The sequence below is a fragment of the Protopterus annectens genome, chromosome 6.part0 (assembly GCF_019279795.1).
Source record: "Protopterus annectens isolate FY-2018-M chromosome 6.part0, PAN1.0, whole genome shotgun sequence".
Lineage (NCBI taxonomy): Eukaryota > Metazoa > Chordata > Ceratodontiformes > Protopteridae > Protopterus > Protopterus annectens.
In genome coordinates this window covers 780,134,880-780,156,633 of record NC_056737.1, presented here as the reverse complement: position 1 = coordinate 780,156,633, position 21,754 = coordinate 780,134,880, and the positions used below count along the sequence as shown (strand labels likewise).

The 21,754-nt window shown below is 39.9% G+C and overlaps 1 protein-coding gene across 1 annotated transcript in view; it reads left to right on the top strand.

The window, feature by feature from the left end:
• LOC122804532 (potassium channel subfamily K member 16-like) overlaps positions 1-3,408 on the top strand; it is a 359,265-nt gene extending 355,857 nt beyond the window's left edge. Inside the window, exon 5 of the mRNA XM_044074454.1 lies at positions 2,761-3,408. Within this exon, the coding sequence (XP_043930389.1) occupies positions 2,761-3,083 (323 nt within the window). The 3' untranslated portion in view covers positions 3,084-3,408. The remainder of the gene's footprint in view (positions 1-2,760) is intronic.
• Positions 3,409-21,754: the final 18,346 nt, after the last annotated feature.

Here is a 21,754-nt window from a genome sequence, read left to right as displayed (position 1 = left end):
GTACTGTTATTTACAACACACATATATATGGCATATCCTTGCTCTGTGATCTATTACTATAAAGATGATGGAAGCTGATTGCAGGCTACAAACTTGCTCATACAAGATAGATGATAGAATTCATTTTCAGTGAAAAACAACATTGTGTATACAGTATTTCTTTTTTAATAGTGTGTTTTGATAGCTAAAACAAGGACAGTGCATTACAGGTTATAATGCTTTATATATGGATATATGTGGAATGAGCTGTGAATTACAATAATTCCTGTAGTTATTATCTAGACATTGATATTTATAATGCTGTTTGTAAAATTTATTATATGAATATTACAAGACTGCTCTCTGTCAGTGTCTAAAATTAGTTCACATGCTATTGATTGTCATATTATCCCTGTAGTAAAATATGTAAAGTTTAATGGACCTTTTTTTACTCAGGAATTTGCTGAATATAGGTCCTACCCACATGGACATCTTGGCCAACAGTAAATAAATAAACAGATAAATATATACAGAAATAAATATGTAAATACAAACATACAAATAGTAAGGCTTACATGGAAATGTTGCTTTGTTTATATTTTAATTTTTGTATTCTGTGGAGTTCCTAATAGCCGAAACTTAACAAAAATATGAGTATATATCAGAAAATTATTGGCAGTAGTATTGATTGTTAGTGCCTTTGGAAAACCAAAACATTTTGGAATTTTTCATAAGTATATATAGGCTGGGATTCATAGAGATGCACTATATGTCTGTGCAAGGCTTCCTCAGCTAAGTGGCATTGGGTATTGGCAGAAGGAAGCAACAAATATCCAAATGAAAACATGCAGTCTTATGGGCAGCTAGATGCAATTAAGAAAATGCAAATAATGTAGACAAGTATGGAATGGACCCAGCCATGCAGTGCAACTATGTGGATAGATGAAACCATGCATAGAAATGCATACTCCAAAATGCAAGAAATATATCAACAGTGTGCCACATACTGCTATCTCAGAACAATAGAAATGTGAACTCAGACTGCTATATGTCAATATGAAGCTGTGTTTCTAGCAGCTGGGCTGCATGTGCTGACATGTATACCAGCATGATGGCACCACACCCAACAGTCTGTCACATAATTTGCAGTTGCATCATTATGGAGTCCATATATGTGGACACCTATTGAATTCATGAAAAAGAAGTAAAGGAGGTATACAGAAAAGTAGAAAAAGAGGAAGAACAAACAGTGCTTAACATATAAGGGCAGCATATAGGTAGTGCAGGATGGGGGAAAAGGGAAGCATTTTTTGAGGGACAGTGACCTATTTTCTATTTTTTGATATAGAGGAGAGAAGAGAGAAAAGGTGAAAGGGAAAGCAAGGGGTATAAAAGGAGATAGTATAGTATGTGGGAATAGACAGGTAAACACAGAACAGTGCAGACAAACAGGGTGGGTGTACATACAACAGGATGGAATGACACTGGACAGACAGAGGCAAACTGAGAGCAGACAAATAGTGATGGGGATGGTTAGACAATGCATATGTTATGCATCTGGGACATGAGGAAAGGAGCACATTTGAACGGTGATAGGGTGCCATATCATCTACATTCCAGCCCAGAGGGACGCTACACGGATTCATCACCCAGTGTCATAGCTGGCTTTTATAGTGCCTGTGAAGCACTGACTTCTCAGCTCTTCATTTGAAGAGCCACAAAAAGGTTTGCTTTGTCCTCCATTGTACTTGCACTCAAAGCCAGATGCGCACCCACTTCCTGCATCTCTCTGAATGATTGGCTCTCCACGCCATCCAGATGCCCTCCCTCCTCCTTTCTTCAGTTCTTCATTGGAAGAACAATAAAAAGCAGACAAAAAAGTCCACTTTCTTAGTATATCTTCACAATCCATATACAAAAAAAGAAAATAACTTCTGTTTTTTAAACTACAGCAAACCAATTGTCTTGCTACAGCTTGTGCCACACAAAGCACTGATGTGCCAAACTCCCTTTCTCTACTGGCCATTGGCTTGCTCCCAGGTCCTTTCTGCATTCAATGTTTATAGCAGGCCTGCCTTACCTTCACCCAGGCCAAACCCAACTCATGTTTTGGGTCAGTGAGGACATTAAGGATCCTGACACAGCATCATATATCTGCCAGTAAGGTGTTATTATTTAATATCCTAATTTTGCCCTCACACTCACCTGTGTTGTTCTAAGATAGATGTACAAAAGGGTATGGTGGGGTATCATCCTGCCCTCACTGCTACTCTACCAATACCCCTGTCTCATTTGGTGCATGCCTCCTGCATGTCCTCAGCCTTTACTGAAGATCTACCTTGATGTGCACTGAGTATGCACCCTTCCATACCAGCAACTCAGGTGCCATAGTCACTAAGCTAACTCAGGTCAGCTGGACCTCCCTTTACATTATGGTGCTGGATATTGTCTGATTAACAGTTGCATATTTATGAAGACTCTATGATGTTGTTCTCTCCTCCCTATGACTCTTGTCTAAATGCTAGATATGAATCAAAGATAAAATTCACATATTGTATTTTATAACTTTTATTATATTATAAAAGTAGAACACAATTACTATTACAAAATAAAACAATAAAAATAACATCAGTTGTCCTTAGTAAAGCATGACTTGCCTAGTTAGAAGAGGAAAATGTTTACCATTCAACAGTTAACATAGACTTCAGAACTAAATATTTATTGATTTTTGTATACAACTTTTGTTTTAGCCATGCTATCTTTCTTTCTTTGTATTTTCAGGCATGAACACTGAAAAGAAATATTCAAAGATTTATAAGCCAATGATAGCCATCTGGATACTCTTTGGTATGGCATGGTTGGCCCTGTTATTCAACTTGCTGACTGAATTTTTTAAGGGTACTGAAAAGAAACTTTCCAAAGCTCACCAAAAAAAGAAGGCTACTAAAGCAAACAAGACAGCTATGAATGGCTCTGAATCTGCAGACATTTTATCTTCTGATAAATATGCTCTGAGTGATGAGACTGACACCCAGCAAGAAAGTGTGACAACATCATTATATGACTATTCGTGTAAAGAAGAAGTAAATGAAACTTCCATATAACAACAACATGGGCATTCTTTCTGAGCAGTGTACGTATTCAGTAAGAACTATACAACAGGAATGTTTAAACCACATTTCATTTTCATTTTTGATAAGATGAAAAAAATGATTGCATGACTAAATTCCTAAACTCATAGCATTTCAGTCCATTTATGAAATTCATGTATTGGATTGCATAGAAAGTAAGGTCTTTTTGCTATATTTTTATGAAGCAATGTATTCATAAAAATGTTCTATAACTACCCACAGTTCTTTCAGCTTTTCCCAGTTAGGGGGTCACCACAGCGGAACTCTGATCCACTAATGATTGGCAGTAGATTTTTTTTTATGGGTGCCGAGGTGCCAGCTCGAAGTCCAACCTTCAGAGAAGGCACGCCCATTCTACGCATGTCTTTCGGGTGCCACTTGACCATGGGGAGGACATGCAGACTCCACACAGAAGGCACTCCAGCTGAGAATCGAACAGGAGAAACTCTTGCTGTGAGGCAACAACGTGATGTAAAGCAATTCAAAGTTGAACCAAAATATTTAACACTCTTGCCTGCAGATTGTTATTTTTAGAACGTTAGTGGGCATGTGTCCAAGTAGGAAAACAAAAATGCATTGTTTTTTTACAGCACAGATTAAGTTATAGTTTCATAGGTAAATAACAGGCAATCCGTCTGCAATCCATTTCAAGCCTAGCCAAAACCCCTATTCAAAACATCACTCTTCTGTCAAGGAGAGCAAGACAAGACAGACCAGGAGAGAATATGAGGCAGCCCATCTGATTACCTTGAAGGTGGCAAGGGTGCTACCCTGCATGACATGTAGTGGAAGTTTGTTCCAGAGGTGAGGGATACATACACTGGGATACATTAGGATACAACTCTGTCATGCCAAAGTGTCTTATTTATTTGCTGCTGAAGGTTCAGTTCCTTTAAAAGAGTATTTGATGTGCCATTAGTTCGGCAAGACAGTGTTACAATCAGCTATCTGATACTGACAGAGATAATATAGATGTTCTGAATTATAGCTCTCAATTGTACAGATTGTTGCAGAATGTCCAGATATTTGCTTCAGATTTTTGGTCGGTTCCTCATAAAATTTGTAGGTTTCTGGCAAATCACTGAGGACAAAAGTCACTAAATAATGACATACATTTCAGTTTCAGATTTCATATCCTTGAGAAAATGCACACTAACATAAATCCTGTTATTCTAGCAACTTTTTAAGTTTATAAGAACAATATTTACAATCTGTTCCTATTTTTGTACCTTTGTTCCCCTTTATGTTAGGCTTTGTCCAGATTTCTTATGCTAAGAGGGTGTGCGGTATAAAGCACTGTGAATCCCTATTTAGAACCAGACTGCAAATAATCACGCAAGTTTGTTTTGAGACTGAAAGTGTTAATGCACTAATGCTTTTGGTAGTTCTCATGAAACATCTTAAAAGGCTGCTATTACAGTTATTGGAGATCAGTGTTATATTGTGGTGCAGAGTTATCCAAAATTTGCTTCAAACCATCATAGGATCATGCTAGAAAGGTGCATCTACATCCATAAACATCGTGAAAGGGTTGTACAAAAACATATTTATCCTAATAAACAGAAAAAAGTCCTGGCAAATATCACTTTACATGGCACACCATATTCTCTTGTGGTATAATAGCTTTTAATTCAGAAGCCATTTTATATCGACTGCAAAAGTAGGACACTGTAACACAATAACATGACCAACAATAAAAAATGTTACACATGCCTACCATTCTGATCATTTTTAAACAAAACAGATGAGGAAAGAAGCACATTCGATAAGATAATATGAAGAGAAAGATGAAACAAAACTAAAGAATATGTATATGTCTTAAAGGGCAGTATAATTGTATATCATAATGCCATAACACTGTTAAAACATAGTTCAACATTTTGCTTGTGTAATAAAACTTTTTTCTAAATAAACTATATGGATTTACAAATGATTTGTGCATTTCTTGTAAAATTGTATTGTTTCAAAAAAGTATGATGAGACCTTATAAAGGTATGAAGTTATCAGTTTCATTGCACATCCTGGGAATTAAATACATTAGGTCTCTGACCTCATGCTTAAAAATGACAAAAAATGTCTGGGCACAATCTATCATAAGTCATTACTATGTAGCCATGAGTATTTGCAACAGAGTTATTTTAACATTAAATAATAAATTGTCCCATTTACCAAAATGGGAAACACCACACACACACACACACACACACACACACACACACACACACACACACACACACACACACACACAGACACTGCCTGTTGTCTCTTTGTCCCTGCCCTGCTGTAATCCTATACCTTACCTTCTGAAAAACCCTTTCCCTGTCAGTAGCCCTACACAAGGCAGGCCCAAACGCTAAACACTCACAATCACAGACAGACAGACACACAAAACACATATACACTCTCACATGCACACATGCACAACTAAATTTATCCCCTTACCCTAACCCTAACCTGTAAACACTCAAATGCACACATACACACAAAAGTAAATCAATCTCTTTATCTGTTAACCTAAGACACAAACATTTGCACACAATCCCAGTCCATACACTCAGAAATGTAACTTTTACAGCAAAATAAAAATTTAAATATGGAACGCTCTGTAAACTCAACTGGCCATATAATCAAGATGCAGTTTTTTTGGTTGAACAAATGAGAATTTGATCAAAAGTACTGCCACTGATTTTATAGACACACACACATATATCAATCTCTCTCTATATATATTTATATATGCTGTTTTTGTAAAGTGTGCTGTTATGGGACCTGACAGCATACAAGGTCACATCATCCAGCAGTTTGCTGATGTTCTAGTTTATCTCTGTATGTCTATATTCAATTCCCTACTGCAAACAGGTATTGTACTTAGCAAATGGTATGTATCTGACATTGTGGCAGTATTTAAGGTTGGAAGTGCAGACATGGTGAAAATTTTCTGACCAATAAGTTTAACATCAGTTGTAAGGAAATGCTTTGAAAAGTTCTTGGTTAATCCACTTATGTTAGATAACAAGCATACTCTAGGTATAACCAAATGCCAATGCGTTTTTAAGATAGATTGACTATAAAAATAGAAGAAGCAAAGGAGCATTGTATGTCAGCAGTGTGAAGCTGTGGTGAGACCAGCACTAGTAGCAGCCAGGCAGTAGATAATCAGGTAACCCCCCTCTTTTCACCATTCTTGATGCAGCTAATTCTTTCTTTTCAATAAGTTCTGCTTTATTAGCTAATGTCTAACCTAATGTTAGAATATCTCCCGAAGTACTTCATCCATAAAACATCAAAGTCTGCTTTAGTAGTTCCCCCAAAGTGTTTGTCAGTGCCCGTTATGGATGCACCCCCGAAGTGTTTGTCAGTGCTTGTTATGGATGCAGGCATCTGTGAGTTGACATTTTCCTGCAAAAGCACCCTTGAAATTTCACCATTACCTACTTACACACAGTTTGCAGTGCCAAGCACTGTCCCCAGAGTGGCAAACCAGATACTCCTGACATTACTTTATATTTTCACTGCAACAGTCTAATCAATAATAAAGAGCCTGTTGCCATGGATATGAACAATCCCACTGTCATCGTTATCAGCCTGGTGGATATGGGCATCCTGAGGCAATGCAGAGATTATGTCATGTTTACTGATGACCAGCTAATTCTCAAACAAACTGATAAGGTATGTGAAAGATTAATTTACAGAATGTCACTGGAAGCAAAGCTCTCACATAAAAGCACTCATAATCTCAGTCAGGTTGTTAGCAGTACACATGCTGCACCTATCACACACAGTACAGAGCAGACACATAGACCCACATATGCTGAGACACTTAAATGTATCCTTCCTAAATCCCAAAGTCCTCCTAGATTAAATAAACATAACAAATACCCTCAGCAGCCTCTCCTGCTCATTTGGTTTTCAAGACAATTCCAACATCAAAACATACAGCCATATCTCATGGAGCCTCTACTTCTAAGCCCATAAGGCAAACCACCACACAATCCAACATTCTGGTCATTGAAGACATCATTGTGAGGCAGCTTGATGACCCTCTCAACAGGCTGAGGAAAGAAAGTCATGGTAAATTGCTTATCAGGGGCCAGGATCCACCACATTACACATGCACTTAGATCATCGGATCACAAGTACCACTATGACTCAGTCATAGTTCATGTAGGTGTAAATGACCTAAGACATACCTCCTTAGAGTATATGAAGAGAGGCATTATGGACCTCTTGGAATACGTGTCCCAGGCTGGTAAGAGCCTAGCAATGGGCAGCATTTTACCTTCCCCAGTGATGATGCCACAATATGAACAAAAGATGACTGACCTTAATAATTGTCTTAAGTTTTTGGTGGCATTGTAAGGGGGTGCAATATTTGAAAGCATGGAAGGAAATGGTCAACAGTATGTGCTGCTTTGCCAGGGATGGTCTGATCCTCTCCTCTGTAGGGAATATTACCTAAAACATTGTGCTCCCCCATAATGCCCTTTTTAGGCTGACACAGCAAATCAAAACCAAGAAAATCTAATACTGTTACTACTCAATGCTAGGAGTCTAAACAAAAAAAAAAACTCCACTCCTTGCAAGCTTTCCTCATTATAGAGAATGCTGATGTCTGTGCAGTCACTGAGGCACAATTTAAAGCCATGGATAGCACACTGGCAGTATAAGGCTACAATGCCTTCTACACATTTAGATCAGCTACTACACAGACATGGAGTAAAAATCCAATACCACTTCCTTGCAAGATATATAAGGTTACCCTCTATGAACCAGGAAACCCATAACATGTATTTAAAATTACTGGAAACACCCCCCATCCAACCTGGGTCTTTGTTCAGCTACCAAAAACTATAAAATGTGAACAGCTAAATCTTGAGTTGAAAAGAGCGAAAAAAAAAAAAAAGCAGTGAACAAGGACATTGTCGAAAAGAAATGCATCAAAAGGCCATAGTCGGCCAACATTGCAAACAAAACCAACCATGGTGGGGGGCTGTGGCCCCACACACTCCTAACTATATATACTGACTATTACATCACACTACAGTGGGGAGTAGGTTAAATTTAAAAGGTTTCTCTTCACTTACCATATGCAACACATTACTTCCTGGTTGTTGACCAGCTATGGCCATTCCGTGAATTTATTTTAGTTGATGTCCTTGTTCGCTGCTTTTTTGTTTTGCTTTTTTCTGTTTGAGATTTACCAGTTTGCATTTTATTCTTTTCAGTAGCAGAACATGGACCCATCCAACCCAATACCATATTCATGGGCTACTTTAATTACCACACTATTAACTGGGAATCATATATGACACCAGATGTGCAGACAGACAGATTCCTCACAAACTCCTTGGACCAGATTGTCAATACATCAACCAGGGGTGCAAACATACTGAATCATGTCCTCCCTAATATAGGAGAGTGCTGCACACCTCCTAGTATAATGTCCTCTCTGGAAATGTCAGACCACATAACAATCTCCATTGAAGTAAAAATAAAGCCTGGAACCCCAGCTAACACTGGAATGTTCTGGAACTACTCCAAGGCTAACTTCCTACTATTAAGTGCTATCTTGGCAAAATTTCAAGCCCCCATTAACCATAAGAACACCACGGCCTACACAAAACCCTTCACAGCAACCTTATAAAAGTATGTTAATAGCTGTATATAGGCAGCTGTACCCACAAGGAAGAAGTACATAACAAACTTAAAAAATAAGCCACACTGGTAGAATCACAACATCCATAGGCTCTATAACAGAAGGAAGAAAATCATGTCAAAAATTAGGAGGTGTAGTGCCCAGCAGGATAAAAGCACCTTCATCAATCTAAACAAACAACTCCTAGGAAAAATAAAATCTACCAAAGCCAAACTTGGAGTAAATTTGGCTTCCCAGGCCAAGGACAATCACAAGACATTATTTAGCTATGTCTGTAACCACAAAAGTAATGCACAATTGTGTGCAGAGCTCATTGTAAATGGAGCCACCTGTACTGATCTAGAAGATATAGCAAACCTACTGGCATAAAAATTCAGCTCTAGCTTTGCCCCTCTGTCCCCCTCAACCTCCCCTCAGGAAATATTATGAAATATAACTCATTCTACTATCATTAGGGAACAGGTCCTCTGTCTAAGGCCAAGATAATATCCCGGGATGCCTTCTAAATAGCATGAACTATGACTTATCAGGCCCTCTGGAATTGCTATTTAACCAGCGCTCCCAAACAGGCTTCATGTCTAACAGCAGCAGTAATTCCTCTGCACAAAGCTGGGCCATCTACAGACCCATAAAACTACTGTCTCTTAAGTCTCACTAGTATGATATGCAAAGCGATGGTGAGAAGTATCATAGAAATGATCAATAATGACATTGGAAACCTCCATACACTGGACCCAACCCAGTATGGTTTCATCAAAGACAGGCCTTGCCTATTCAACCTGGTGGACTTTTTTGAGAAGGTCACTAAAGCAATGGATGAGGCAAAACAGTTCATACTGCCTATCTTGACCTGGTCAATGCATCTGACACAATAACCCACTCAGGCATTGCTAACAAACTCAAGAGGTTTGATATAAACCCTTATGTCACCTGGTGAATAGCCAGCTGGCTCACAGACATAATCTAGGAAATTAGAATTGTGTAGTCCATCTCTACAAATATGCCAGTCACAAGCAGAGTCCTTCAGGGAACGGTCCTAGGACCACCCTTGTTTGGCATTTACTTCTTTGAAGTCTGGCTGACCAAATTTGTGGGCAATTGCAAATTAGGAGCAGTCATAGAATCCCCTACCAACAGTAATGTTCTCCAGGAAGGGTTGACACAGACGTATAACTCATGTCAGAGCCATGGACTAAAACTAAATGCCAAAAAATGCCTAAAAGTATTCTTCAGGAAATAATCCACCCCTGGTAAGAATCATATTGACAACATGTCCCTAAGGACCCAGTAGTCAGGGACTTGTGGACACACATATACAGTAATATAGCCTTTGACCATCATGTGTCTACTGTAGTGAGGAGACCATTCTATGTTGTGCAACTTATAAACAAAAGCATGGCATTTAGGTCCAAGTAGGTCATTGTTCCACTGAATTCAGTATTCATCAGACTTATCATTGAGTACAGTGCCCCCTTTGGTCTGTACCTAACCAGATACATCCAGCAGTTGGAATGTCCACAGAGACTCCAAACTAAAAGAATATAGGCATAAGTAAGGTCCTATGCAGACTGCCTCAAAGCCCTGTCCCTGTATTCTGTCTCCTACAGACTGTTGAGATGAGATCTATGCCCGGCATACAAGACATTGTCAGAATCCACCCTGATGAACCTCCTACATATCTGCAAAAAAACAGCACCATAATTACCCATTCTAAATCTTACACCTTGCCCGTGATATAAATAGGACCTGCTGGAGAGGCAAGTATGTATCCCAGAGACTACCTCTTCTCTGGAACCGGCTCCTCATCCACATGAAACAGAGTTTGTTCCTAATCCAATTCAAGGGTAACTTGGATAACTGGATGGGGAACAGGAAATTCATCCCTGGTTTGGCACTTGTATCTCTAATGAACACAGACAGCCTGTAAATATCTCATCTCCCAGGCCCCTGCTTGTAAATGTTTCATCTCCCAAGCTTCTGCTTATACTTATTAAGGGTACTAGAACTTATAAGAGATTTGAGGTGCATTGCTAGGCTTAAAAAGGACCTAGTGGCCATAAACCTAGTACATACCAATGAACCTCTAAAGTCTTTTTAGATGAATTAAATACCACAAAAGACTTGAACATACAAGCAAATAATAAGCTGTAGTTCACTCACAACATTTCACAAGCTTGAAGCAGAGGGTTACATCAACTTGGCGTCTTATTTATTGCTATCTCTTCAAGGCATCCAGAGATGTTTATTGGTCTTTATGTAAATTTAATCTATGTACTGCTTAAATATAACGTGTTTTGGTGGTTATTCTAAATCAAAATTGACTTTTGCTTGACCATGTCCAAAGAAGAGTCATAAACATGTTCAGTCCTGTAAACTATTAGGCTAATGTATATTAATATCTACAGCATAAGATATAGACACATTGCTAATAAGTCACTGCTTAACGTAACAATGGCAGTGTGGCTAGGTCTTGCAATAAATACAAAACATATAAATATGCAAGTATAACATTTCTTATTCTTCTATTTAAGACCTATAGAAAAATTACATTTGTCTCAAATTTTGTCTCAGATTATTCCATTTTATATTGCAGATGCTATGACTTTCTTCAAAACACAATTAGATAACCATGTTGGTAGCAATTATTTCCAGGTCAATATATTGGTATTTGTGCTTCATGTATACTTTAGCAAAAACATAGGTGAGTAATTTCTATTAATTCATGAATTGATTTAGCCTGTGCACTGACATCCTTGTCTATCCTCATTACTTCAGAAATGGCTTATCACTGATCCTTACTTCATTGACATTCTATTACTTTCATGTCTTTTGTTCCAGAGGTGCATTAAGTAAGGCAAACAACATTTGGAGAGGGGACAGTCCTAACATGTAGCTCCATGAATTAAGAATACCTCGAGCAGCCCTATATTCTTCCTGAATATGCCTTTGTGATGCTATGTAACTACTGCATATTCCTGATCCATGACCTAGGAAACCTGAAGACTTTCATAACTTTTCAGTGGTTGATGTATCTCAACAAAAATAAATTAGTTCTTTATATTCAGTTTTATATAGAATCAGTTATTTGCCACATATATTTAGTTTACTATCAACATAAAGGATATGTCTATCCTCATCATAAGGGCTCAGCTCAAAAATATATTTACAGCACCTGGGTTAATAAGTACATTTCATTATTGGTGAGGTAAAATTATTAACTGTATTGTCAAAAATATTAAAGAAATGTATCCTAGATATTTTAACTATGTGAAGCAATGCTGTAAATGACACACATATGAAAACAGCTGTAAATGCTGTTGCAAAAACATATTTTTGTTTTGCTTTCCAACCTTCAACTGAGCTTAAGTCACTTGACCACTAGACCTTCCTCAGATCCATTCACTCTTTGTCCCATGATATAGCCCTACATAACCTGTGGGATCTGGTTTCTTTTAGGGGAAAATACCTTTACTGTATCTTCCCTTTCCTTCTACAGTATTACAATAATATCAAAGCAGGATGGGGGGGGGGTCCTAGTTGTACTGTTCAATCCTTTTTATGCCCACATGTAATGACATAATACAGGCTACATGTGCATGCAAAATGACAGTTGTTAGCTCCCAAGCAAAAGCAGCCATTTCATTTTGTTTCTTTTTCGAATGCCAATAATCTCCATAAGAATAACTTCATTCTAGTTTCTAACAAATGTTGTTTCATAGCTGCATCAAGCTATGGTGTATGGAAAGTATCCATGCAAGGCTGGTAGATTTTGCCAGATAATGTGGCATTCATAATAACTGGTTTATGTAGCTTGCTGAAACACAGCTATCTTTTGTTAAGACTGCAGATGCACAGGCAGCTTTTTATCAAAGATGGGAATGAGCTGTTTTAAGAACGGTGCCGTAGTCTAAATCCTAGGAGAATTACTTAGGTTCTAGATGGAGTCTGTGTCCAAATGCTTTTTGCAGGCAGAAAAATCTGACCTCTTGGCCACACAGAGGGAAGGAATGCTGCTTTCTTGAGTGTATTAAGATGTATATAACCTCAGGAAGTGGGAAGGGGTTCATCAGTCTGGTAAAGCAACTGTCGAGCATGCCTCTCCTGCTCATTTGGTTTGGTCAAATGCCCTGCAGCCAGAAGGTAGGTACTTTTATTCAGCTTTGTGAGAGACTACACCTTCAGTACTGTGTTTTAATTAACCATAAATTTGTATTCACAGCTGATCATTTCAATCACCATCTAATATTGACAATAGTGGTAGTTCAACATTTCTGCTAACAGTGAAGCAAGTTTGGGTTTTGTGGTGGCAGTCCAACTTCTGTAAAACCCATCTCCAGTTACTGAGGCTGTTTGTGAAAGCAGAGCAGATATGATGAGGTTCGCTTCTTGAGATTGACAGGTTTGTAAGTGGTGGCAGTCTGATGCCTGACAAACTTGCTTTTCATGTTGACATTAGTGCCCTTTCAGTTCATATTGCTGTCAGCTGCCCTTGAGGATGAGGAAGCAGTCCATTATAGGGTAATGGTGCTTTCCTTGATGAGAAGGGGCTTGGCAGTCGGTGAAGCTTATGTACAGAGAGAGGCAGTTAGGCTACTCAGGCACTGAGTATTTATAAGGTGTCAGAGCTGGGATGTTGTGTCCACCTTTATTAAGCATCTGTTGGGTTGTTTGTTTCTGATAACTGGTTACAGTAAACTATTTTTTTCTAGAGACTCCTTTAGCTGTTTAAAACTTTCATTTAAAGGCTCACTGCTGCTTTTCAGCTGTGAGTAACATTTCTGCAGTTTGTTTCCCACCCTGCCTCCCTGCTGGTATAGTGTTTTTATAGTTGGTGGCTTTGCAGTTGCCCGCCCCTAGTGTAAATTTGATCTGGGACCCTCCTCCCAGTCTAGTGTCATTACCTCATTCTACCCAGTACAGGGAGAACATTTGAGAAGGCCAATCAGCTTAGTTTTGGCTACTCCTTTCTCTCTTTCCACTAAAAAAAAAAAAAAAAAAAAAAAAAAAAATGTATCTGCTTTTACTGTATTTGTGTTTTTTCCTACTTTATTTTGCTTTTGCTTCATCTTAAAAGTACTCAGTTGTATTTATTACTGCTTGGTGTAACTTATTCTAAGCCTTTTAGTTTAAGCACTTGGGCTTCAGACCAGTTGTTTTACATTAGGAAGGTCTGTGGGCTGCACTGTGGTGGCAGGACAGGTAGCTTACATCCTTCTAAGTTGGGAACTGCTGATTGAGGGCTCAGTGTCTGTTATTCTAAAAGTGTATTAGTTCTGCTTTAAGCACCGGGGCTTCAGGCCAGTTATTTTATATTAAGAAGGTTCATGGTCTGCACTCTTGTGGGAGAAGAGGCTGGACTCTGCCCTTCTGAGCTGGGAATTTCTGGTTAAAGGCTTATAGTGCCTGCATATTTGAACTATTTCTTACTGTAATTGGTACACCTTGTTTGCTGTAGCATAGACTAGATCCAGGCCTGCTGAATCTAGTTTTGTTTGTATGCTTGTTATTTCCCTGAAAAGCTAATTCCACCTAAAACGGGGATTTTCAGCGCTTCTGTGGATCCCTAGTGATATCTGCATTGCTTACTGCACTTATTTCCTTGTTTCACTTGAAAGAAAGTTACTGTTTGTCATTTTTGCATTTGAGTTATCTGGCACTTGCTCACTAAAGCAATTATATAAGTCAGCACTAAAAAATTAAAAACACTACACCCTCACAAACTCCCCCTGGAGTACCTTGCTCCCCATTGGCCATTTTTTTCAATTATAAAGAAATTCCCAATACTATTCTAGCATGTCCAAAGGTCAGTTGTCAATGTCCTCTCCAGTCCAGCTGGTGAATCTGGGAATCTTGAGGCAATGTTACAACTGCCTCATGTACACAGACAAACCTCTCCTCCTCCCAACAGATTCCAACACATGTGAGAGATGCAACCATATAGCCAAACTGGAGGCTAAGCTCTCTCAACTCAGTACTGGCGTAACCAGTCAGGAGGAGAAGGAAACCACACTCACTACAATTCCAGTCTCACATAGACCTACCACGACAGCAAACCAAACACATAAACACACAAAAACATACTTGGAGGCTCTAAATAAAAATCTGCCTAAGCAGCAGAGACCTCCAAAGCAGACACCCAAGCAACCGCTACCCCAAAACAAAACACATGCAACACATAGCTCACAAAGCCAGTGTGCGAACAGTCACAGCCCTTAAGGCTAAACAACACACCTGATACACTTGTAATAGGTGACTCTATCATCAGGCACACTGACGTCCCACTCACCAGGCTGAACAAGGAGAAGGTCATGGTGAGCTGCCTGTCGGGCACTAGGATCCGCCACATAACACAAGCACTCAGGTCACTCCAAGGCAAGTACAAATATGACTCAGTCATTGTCCATGCTGGTGTGAATGACCTGAGATGTACCTCCCTGGACTACATGAAAAGAGACATAGAGGAGCTCTCTGAGCATGTAGCCCAGGCCGGTATGACCCTGACCTTGAGTAGCATCTTACCCTCACCAAGAATGATGCCACAGTATGAAGACAAGATTATCAATTTCAACAATTGGCTTAAGTATTGGTGCCATTCAAAGGGGATCCAATGCCTGTCAGCCTGGGATGACATGCTCGACAAGCCACGATGCTTCTCTAGGGACGGCTTGCACCTGTCACCCCTGGGCTTTCGGATATTGGCAAAGGCTCTTGCTACCCCCATAGTGCCTTTTTTAGGCAAGGCTCAAAAGACAAACCCACCTCCATAGGTATCACAAGGGATAAGAAACTAAGAGTAATGCTACTCAATGCCAGAAGTCTAAACCTCAAGATGCATGCACTCGAAACTCTCCTTAGCATGGAGAACATCGATATATGTGCAGTAACAGAAACCTGGTTCAAGGCTCTTGAGAGCACCCCAGCACTACCAGGTTATACCTCATACCATGCTTTTCGGCCCCAAAACTTGGACCGAACCACAAAAGGAGGGGGAGTATCAATATTCGTCAAAGATACCCACACCTCCAGGTTGGTGGCATAGCACGAAGCATCAGGGACTATCCATGTGCAACTAACAGTGGGTAAAACTGCCTTTCAGTTTATAGCCTGCTACAGACCACCCTCCCAAACCCAAGAACCCCACTCGGCCTTCCTGAGAACACTGGAAAATATGAAGGTCTCTCCAAACACCATTATATTGGGTGACTTCAACTACCCAACCATAGACTGGGAGCATTACTCTAGCTCCAACACCCTAGCCCAAAGGTTCCTAGAATTTATAAACTCAAATGCTATGGAACAACTTGTTACCACTCCCACAAGAGGGGAAAACATACTGGACCTGATCATCACCAACATGGGGACTCTATGCTCCAGACCAGAAGTGTATCCCTCACTGGTAAGATCAGACCATAAACTAATCTCACTGGATATTCACATCCCGACTCCACCCCATGCCCAGAAAAAACTTCTCTAAAGCAAATTTCACACTCCTCAAAACCAAGGTGGAATCCTTCAAAGTCCCTGGGCCTGTGGATAATATGGCCCAGACCGCAAAATCCTTTATAAACGCATTCTATGAACACCTTCAGGAATGCATGGATCATGCAATCCCAAATAAAACCAAGACCCAATCCTCCAAAGGCAGATGTCCTGTCTGGTGGACCCCAGCCATAAACAAACTATACAATAGAAGGAGGAAGCTACTACATGATAGAGCAAAATCCCAAAAAGGGAAGGCATCTCTGATCAGTATTAGCAAAAAACTACGGGCACTCATAAAATCGTCTAAGGCCAGCTTCGAGAGAAAAATTGCACAGGACACTAAGGATAATCACAAGGCTTTCTTTAGTTATGTTAGGAACCTGGGTGGGAATTCCCAGATATGCTCAGAATTAGTCCAAAATGACAAAAAATACACCGAACCCACAGACATTGCCAACATCCTAGCTGACAGCTTCAGCACAAACTTCTCCCCCCCCTCCCCACCAAAAGGGCTAATATCTATCCTAGCAGAGTGCTGCCCCCCTGACATCTCAGATGCTCAGGTAAGAGCTGCCCTCTCCAAAGCAAGAAACACAGCATCAATGGGACCAGACAGTGTCCCGGCTGCGCCTACATGAACTCCAAGAAGAGCTAAACCGAAACGTAAAACTACTGTTGAGTCTCAGCGTTACTACAGGATATGTACCCAAAGAGTGGCGTACAGCAACAGTGGTCCCTCTCCACAAAGGTGGTGCCTCAACGGATCCTGGAAACTATCGCCTCATAAGTCTCACTAGCTTGGTCTGCAAAGCTATGGAAAGGATCATCATGGACCTTATAAATAAAGATATTGGGGACCTGCAGACACTGGATACTACCCAGTTCGGCTTTGTTAAGGGCAGATCCTGCCTCTTGAACCTGGTCGATTTCTTTGAAACAGTCACCAAGGCCATTGACAAGGGGAAGGTGGTCCACACAGCCTACCTGGACCTCGCAAAAGCCGTTGATACAATACCCCACTCTGGCATTATAGATAAGCTCACCAGCTTAAATATAAACCCCTATGTCACTAGATGGGTTGCAAACTGGCTCAAGGACAGAACCCACATGGTTAGAATAGCTGGAGCCATGTCAGACTCCAAACCAGTTACAAGTGGCATCCCACAAGGCTCAGTCCTGGGACCTCTCTTGTTCGGTATATATTTCTTGGAGGTACAGGCCAACATGGAAGGACTGTGGCTGACCAAGTTCACAGATGACTGCAAACTGGGCTCCATAATAGACTCTCCAGCCGACACAAGCATCCTCCAAAAGGGCCTCATAGAAACAGACAACTGGTGCCAGAGCCATGGCCTCAAGCTAAATGCCAAAAAGTGTATAGTCATCCCTTTGGCAAAACAAAGTGCCCACAAATTACCACATAGGTGGTAATCCATTAAGTACAGAAGAAGTAATTAGGGACCTGGGGACCCAAGTTGATAGCAATCTCTCATTTGACAACCACGTGGCCAAAGTGGTTAGAAAAACATTTTATATAGCCCACCTAATCATGAAGGGATTCACATCTAGATCAGGGGAGGTAATCGTGCCTCTTTACTCATCCCTCATCAGGCCCATAATTGAGTACAATGCCCCTTTTGGGATGTACCTTACCAGACACCTGCAGCAACTGGAAAGACCCCAAAAGTACCTCACCAAGAGGATCAAGGGGCTCAAACAGATGCCATATGCTGCCCGGTTAAAGAAACTCCAGCTCTACTCAGTGGCATACCGCCTGCTCAGAGGCAATCTGTGCCTGACGTATAAAGCCATGTCCAACCCGGAATTAATGGACATACTGCACCTCAGAAAATCCAAATCCCATCGAGCTACGTGCTCGAGGGACTTGAACCTCAGCACTGAAATAAATAGGACATGCTGGAGGGACAGATTCATAACCCAGAGGCTCCCTTCACTCTGGAATAAAATCCCAGTCCAGGTTAGGCAGAGTCCCTCATTGACTCTCTTCAAGAGGAATCTTGATGAGTGGATGGGAGATCATAGGTTTACCCCGGGTATCACTTCTGTGTCACTGTTAGACAGAGGCACAGTATACTAACCTTGAAAAAGGGCATAGCAAAATTAATTTAATATGGGTGGCGAAAGCCATACACACTCTGGCTAGGCTTATAAATGCCCTAGGGCAGATAGCCTAGTATGAACCTATGAACCTATGAATAGACTGGATTGGAATGGCACTCTGGTAGGCTTTATGGCTTGCTGTTGATTTTATGTGTCATTTAATTATGGTAGTATTTTCATCAGTATTTCAGTTGCTTTCCCAATTGTTTATAATTACATTCTTTACAATAAATATTTCAATGTTTGGTTTGCTCATGTAGCTAATAGCAAAATCATGAAGGTTACAGTTTGATGTATGTGTGGGTGGCTGCAAGGCAGTTTTCCATTAGCAATAACGTATAATTATTTTGTTTGTTTTTTCATCAGATTGCACTGGCAGTCAGTTCTATGGGAAGGGGACAGCCATCACTCAGTCTGCATATATTCACAGTGTGTCATAAGGACAGTGATTAACCTAGCCATATTTCTTAAGTGTAACTCATTGTGAAGAATGTACCACATTTCTCTTTAAATTCATGTGCTTTGCATTTCCACACTGAATGTGTTTGTCACACATTCTTAAGAAATTATATGAATTTATTTAGAATGTTTTATGGGTATAAGGTAATGGACTGTAACCATTCTGTATTTCGCCTAGCTGAAGTTGCTAGTAAGGTAAATAGATGAGGCAATGGATTGCTTATGTCACTATTAGGGCTATAGATACAACCTATTTTCATGCAACTGCTGCATGAGTAAGCTAGCTCATTCAGTAGGGTGTACATTTTTTTACCTTAGTGAGTGTGATGTTTGAGAGTGATTACAGACTTCTTTCAAACTGCATGTTTGAAACTGGTATAAGGTTCATTGGTCTGAGCCTCTGAGGGGTTTCACTAATGTTAAAATAATGGCGGATTGATGGCATCCGAAAATGGTAGTCTGGTGATTATTTCTGCTATTTTTTGCCATACCACTTTTATGGAGGTCATCAGATTGCTGTATGTTGCTTTAGGCAGTTTCAGGATCTTCCTGCCTTTAAGATTCTTGTTTACTTTTTCTAGCAGAAATCAGTCTCTGAGCAGGACAGGAACAATGAATAACTGTATCCCACCCTTGGACATTGGTTTAATTTAGTAAGACAACTTCTTCAGTGTTTGAATGTTTGCCATCAGCCTTTTTCTTATTTTAACATTTTCTATGGAAAAAAAGGAGAGGTAGACAATGAGCAGAAATTTCTTATATATAATTACATTTGAGATGGCAAGGGCCATATAGCAGTCAGACTTGTGTAGCTGTGACTTTAGATTTATTTATTTACTTATTATCCTCATCAGGCAACTTAAGTATCTTGCAAATATGCCTGCAGGGCTAGCTAGGTGAATAGTGCTCCGGATGTTGATGCAGGAGGAACAAGTTTTGAGCCTGGTCAAGTTTTTGCTAGATATGCATACAATCGGTCGGGGTATATTTGTAGATCTAGTTCCTTATACTTGAAGTTACATAACTGCATTTTCAGAATGATAATTAATTACATATAGTTTTTTTCTCTCTCTCCCTCTCACAGTCATGTTGCTACTGTGGAACTTGAAGTCCCATTTGGAGACAATAGATTTGGTGGCAGAGGCCTATCGCAATTGTGAGTCTCAGCTACCAAGAGCAAGAGGGCAAGAACATCAGCTGAAGAAATGGACCACGGGGAGGGTGAACCACTGTCTCAGAGGCCAAAGTGTCTTTCTCAGGAGGGGACATCGAACTGCTGCATTTGGAGCCGCCTACAGTCAGTCCTGTGGTACAGAAACAATCAATAGGTAACATGTAGGTTGCCCTGAAAAACTAGTCTGCAGGATCAAGCAGTGAGGATTTTCTTGAACAGTTTTAGCCACCAAATTGACTTCATTACTGAGAAAGGGTTTGGAAGTTCCCTGCAGACACTGTATGCCGGTACTAGACCGAAGGTTCTAGATGCAGACATATCCCCTTCTTCAACTTTTCCTCAGATTCTGTCAACAAGTCAGCAAGCTGTAACAGCCATGAGGGCAGAGTGAAAGACATTGTGCTGTTGGGTTCAGGTCCTATTATCCCAGGGTTGTTTATTATAATGCAGATCCCTGTCACAATTATGACTAAAATCTGCCAGGGGATTACGTCAATGTTTTTGATTTGATTGACAATGATGACATTCAACATCTGTTAGATTCTATGGGGTCAGGAGCCAAAGATTTAGCTGCGTCTCTTGCTGCTTTGGGAAAGAGACAAATGAAGAAATTTAAGTTGAGAATCTGCGATAACCGAGTGGTGGGTTTCATCTTATATGTGGCAGTGATTGTGGAGAGGAGCCTCCAGCAGGCTTTGCCTTTGCTGTTGTACTTTATGACCTGCATGAAGCATATCACATTAGGGGCACCTAGCCTGTCTCTGGTACAATCAGAGGTTCTGGCCGTTGTGGGCAATGAATAAAGCTTTGGAATGGGATGAGCAACACCTAGTAGATGTGTTGGCCAAGGAATCACAGAATTACTTAGATTTTCCAGCCAAAATCTGGCTCTGTTCTTGCTGAACCTCCCAGATAAACTATATCCTGAAATGTGAACAAATACCTTTTCATATCTTACACCCCCCTTACTCTCCCTTCTTCACTCACTTCCGTACTTCAACCAATTTTTCTCCCCTGACTCTCTCTCTCTGAATATGCCATAACCCTATTTTTTCCCTGACACTTCATATTGCAGTTCCTGTTTGTACTATACTAACTTACCTTTAATTTTTCTGCAAACTGGCTAAAATTTCTTTAAATATTAAATCATTGTCATGTAAGATGTATCTATTCTTAACCAATGTTTTCACATTATATATAACTTGGTATAATTATCTAAACTATAGATGTTTTTGTACTACTTTTAAAGGTTGTAAAATTAATATTATTAAAATGTTTTTTTATAATACATTGGAGCTTTTGTCCCCAGGTCTCCAATGAAAATGGGTACCTACCCAATAGGAATTTCCTAGTAATCAAAGGGCAATAAATAAATAAACAGTAAAAGTGCAAGCTGCACATAATTCATTGCAAAGTTTTGTTTTTTTTTTTTCTATTAAATCAGATGCTTCTGCAAGTGTGACAATATGTAAGAATTTGCAGTCAGTTGGTAGCAGGAAGGAGGTCAATAACCTGCTTAATATACAAATATCTGCTGTCACGGTAGCAGGCCCTTTCAAAGTTCTATCGTCTGTTCCTTTTTGAACCTTTTCACTAGGTCTTGTCCCTAAAAATGAGAAAGGGGAGTTCAGGCTGAAACATCACTTATCCTTTCTACAAGATCCCTCAATAAATGACTGCATTAGTAAGGATGAGGTCAGAGTGCATTATGTATCATTAGAAGAAGCCATCCATACCATTAGACTACAGAAG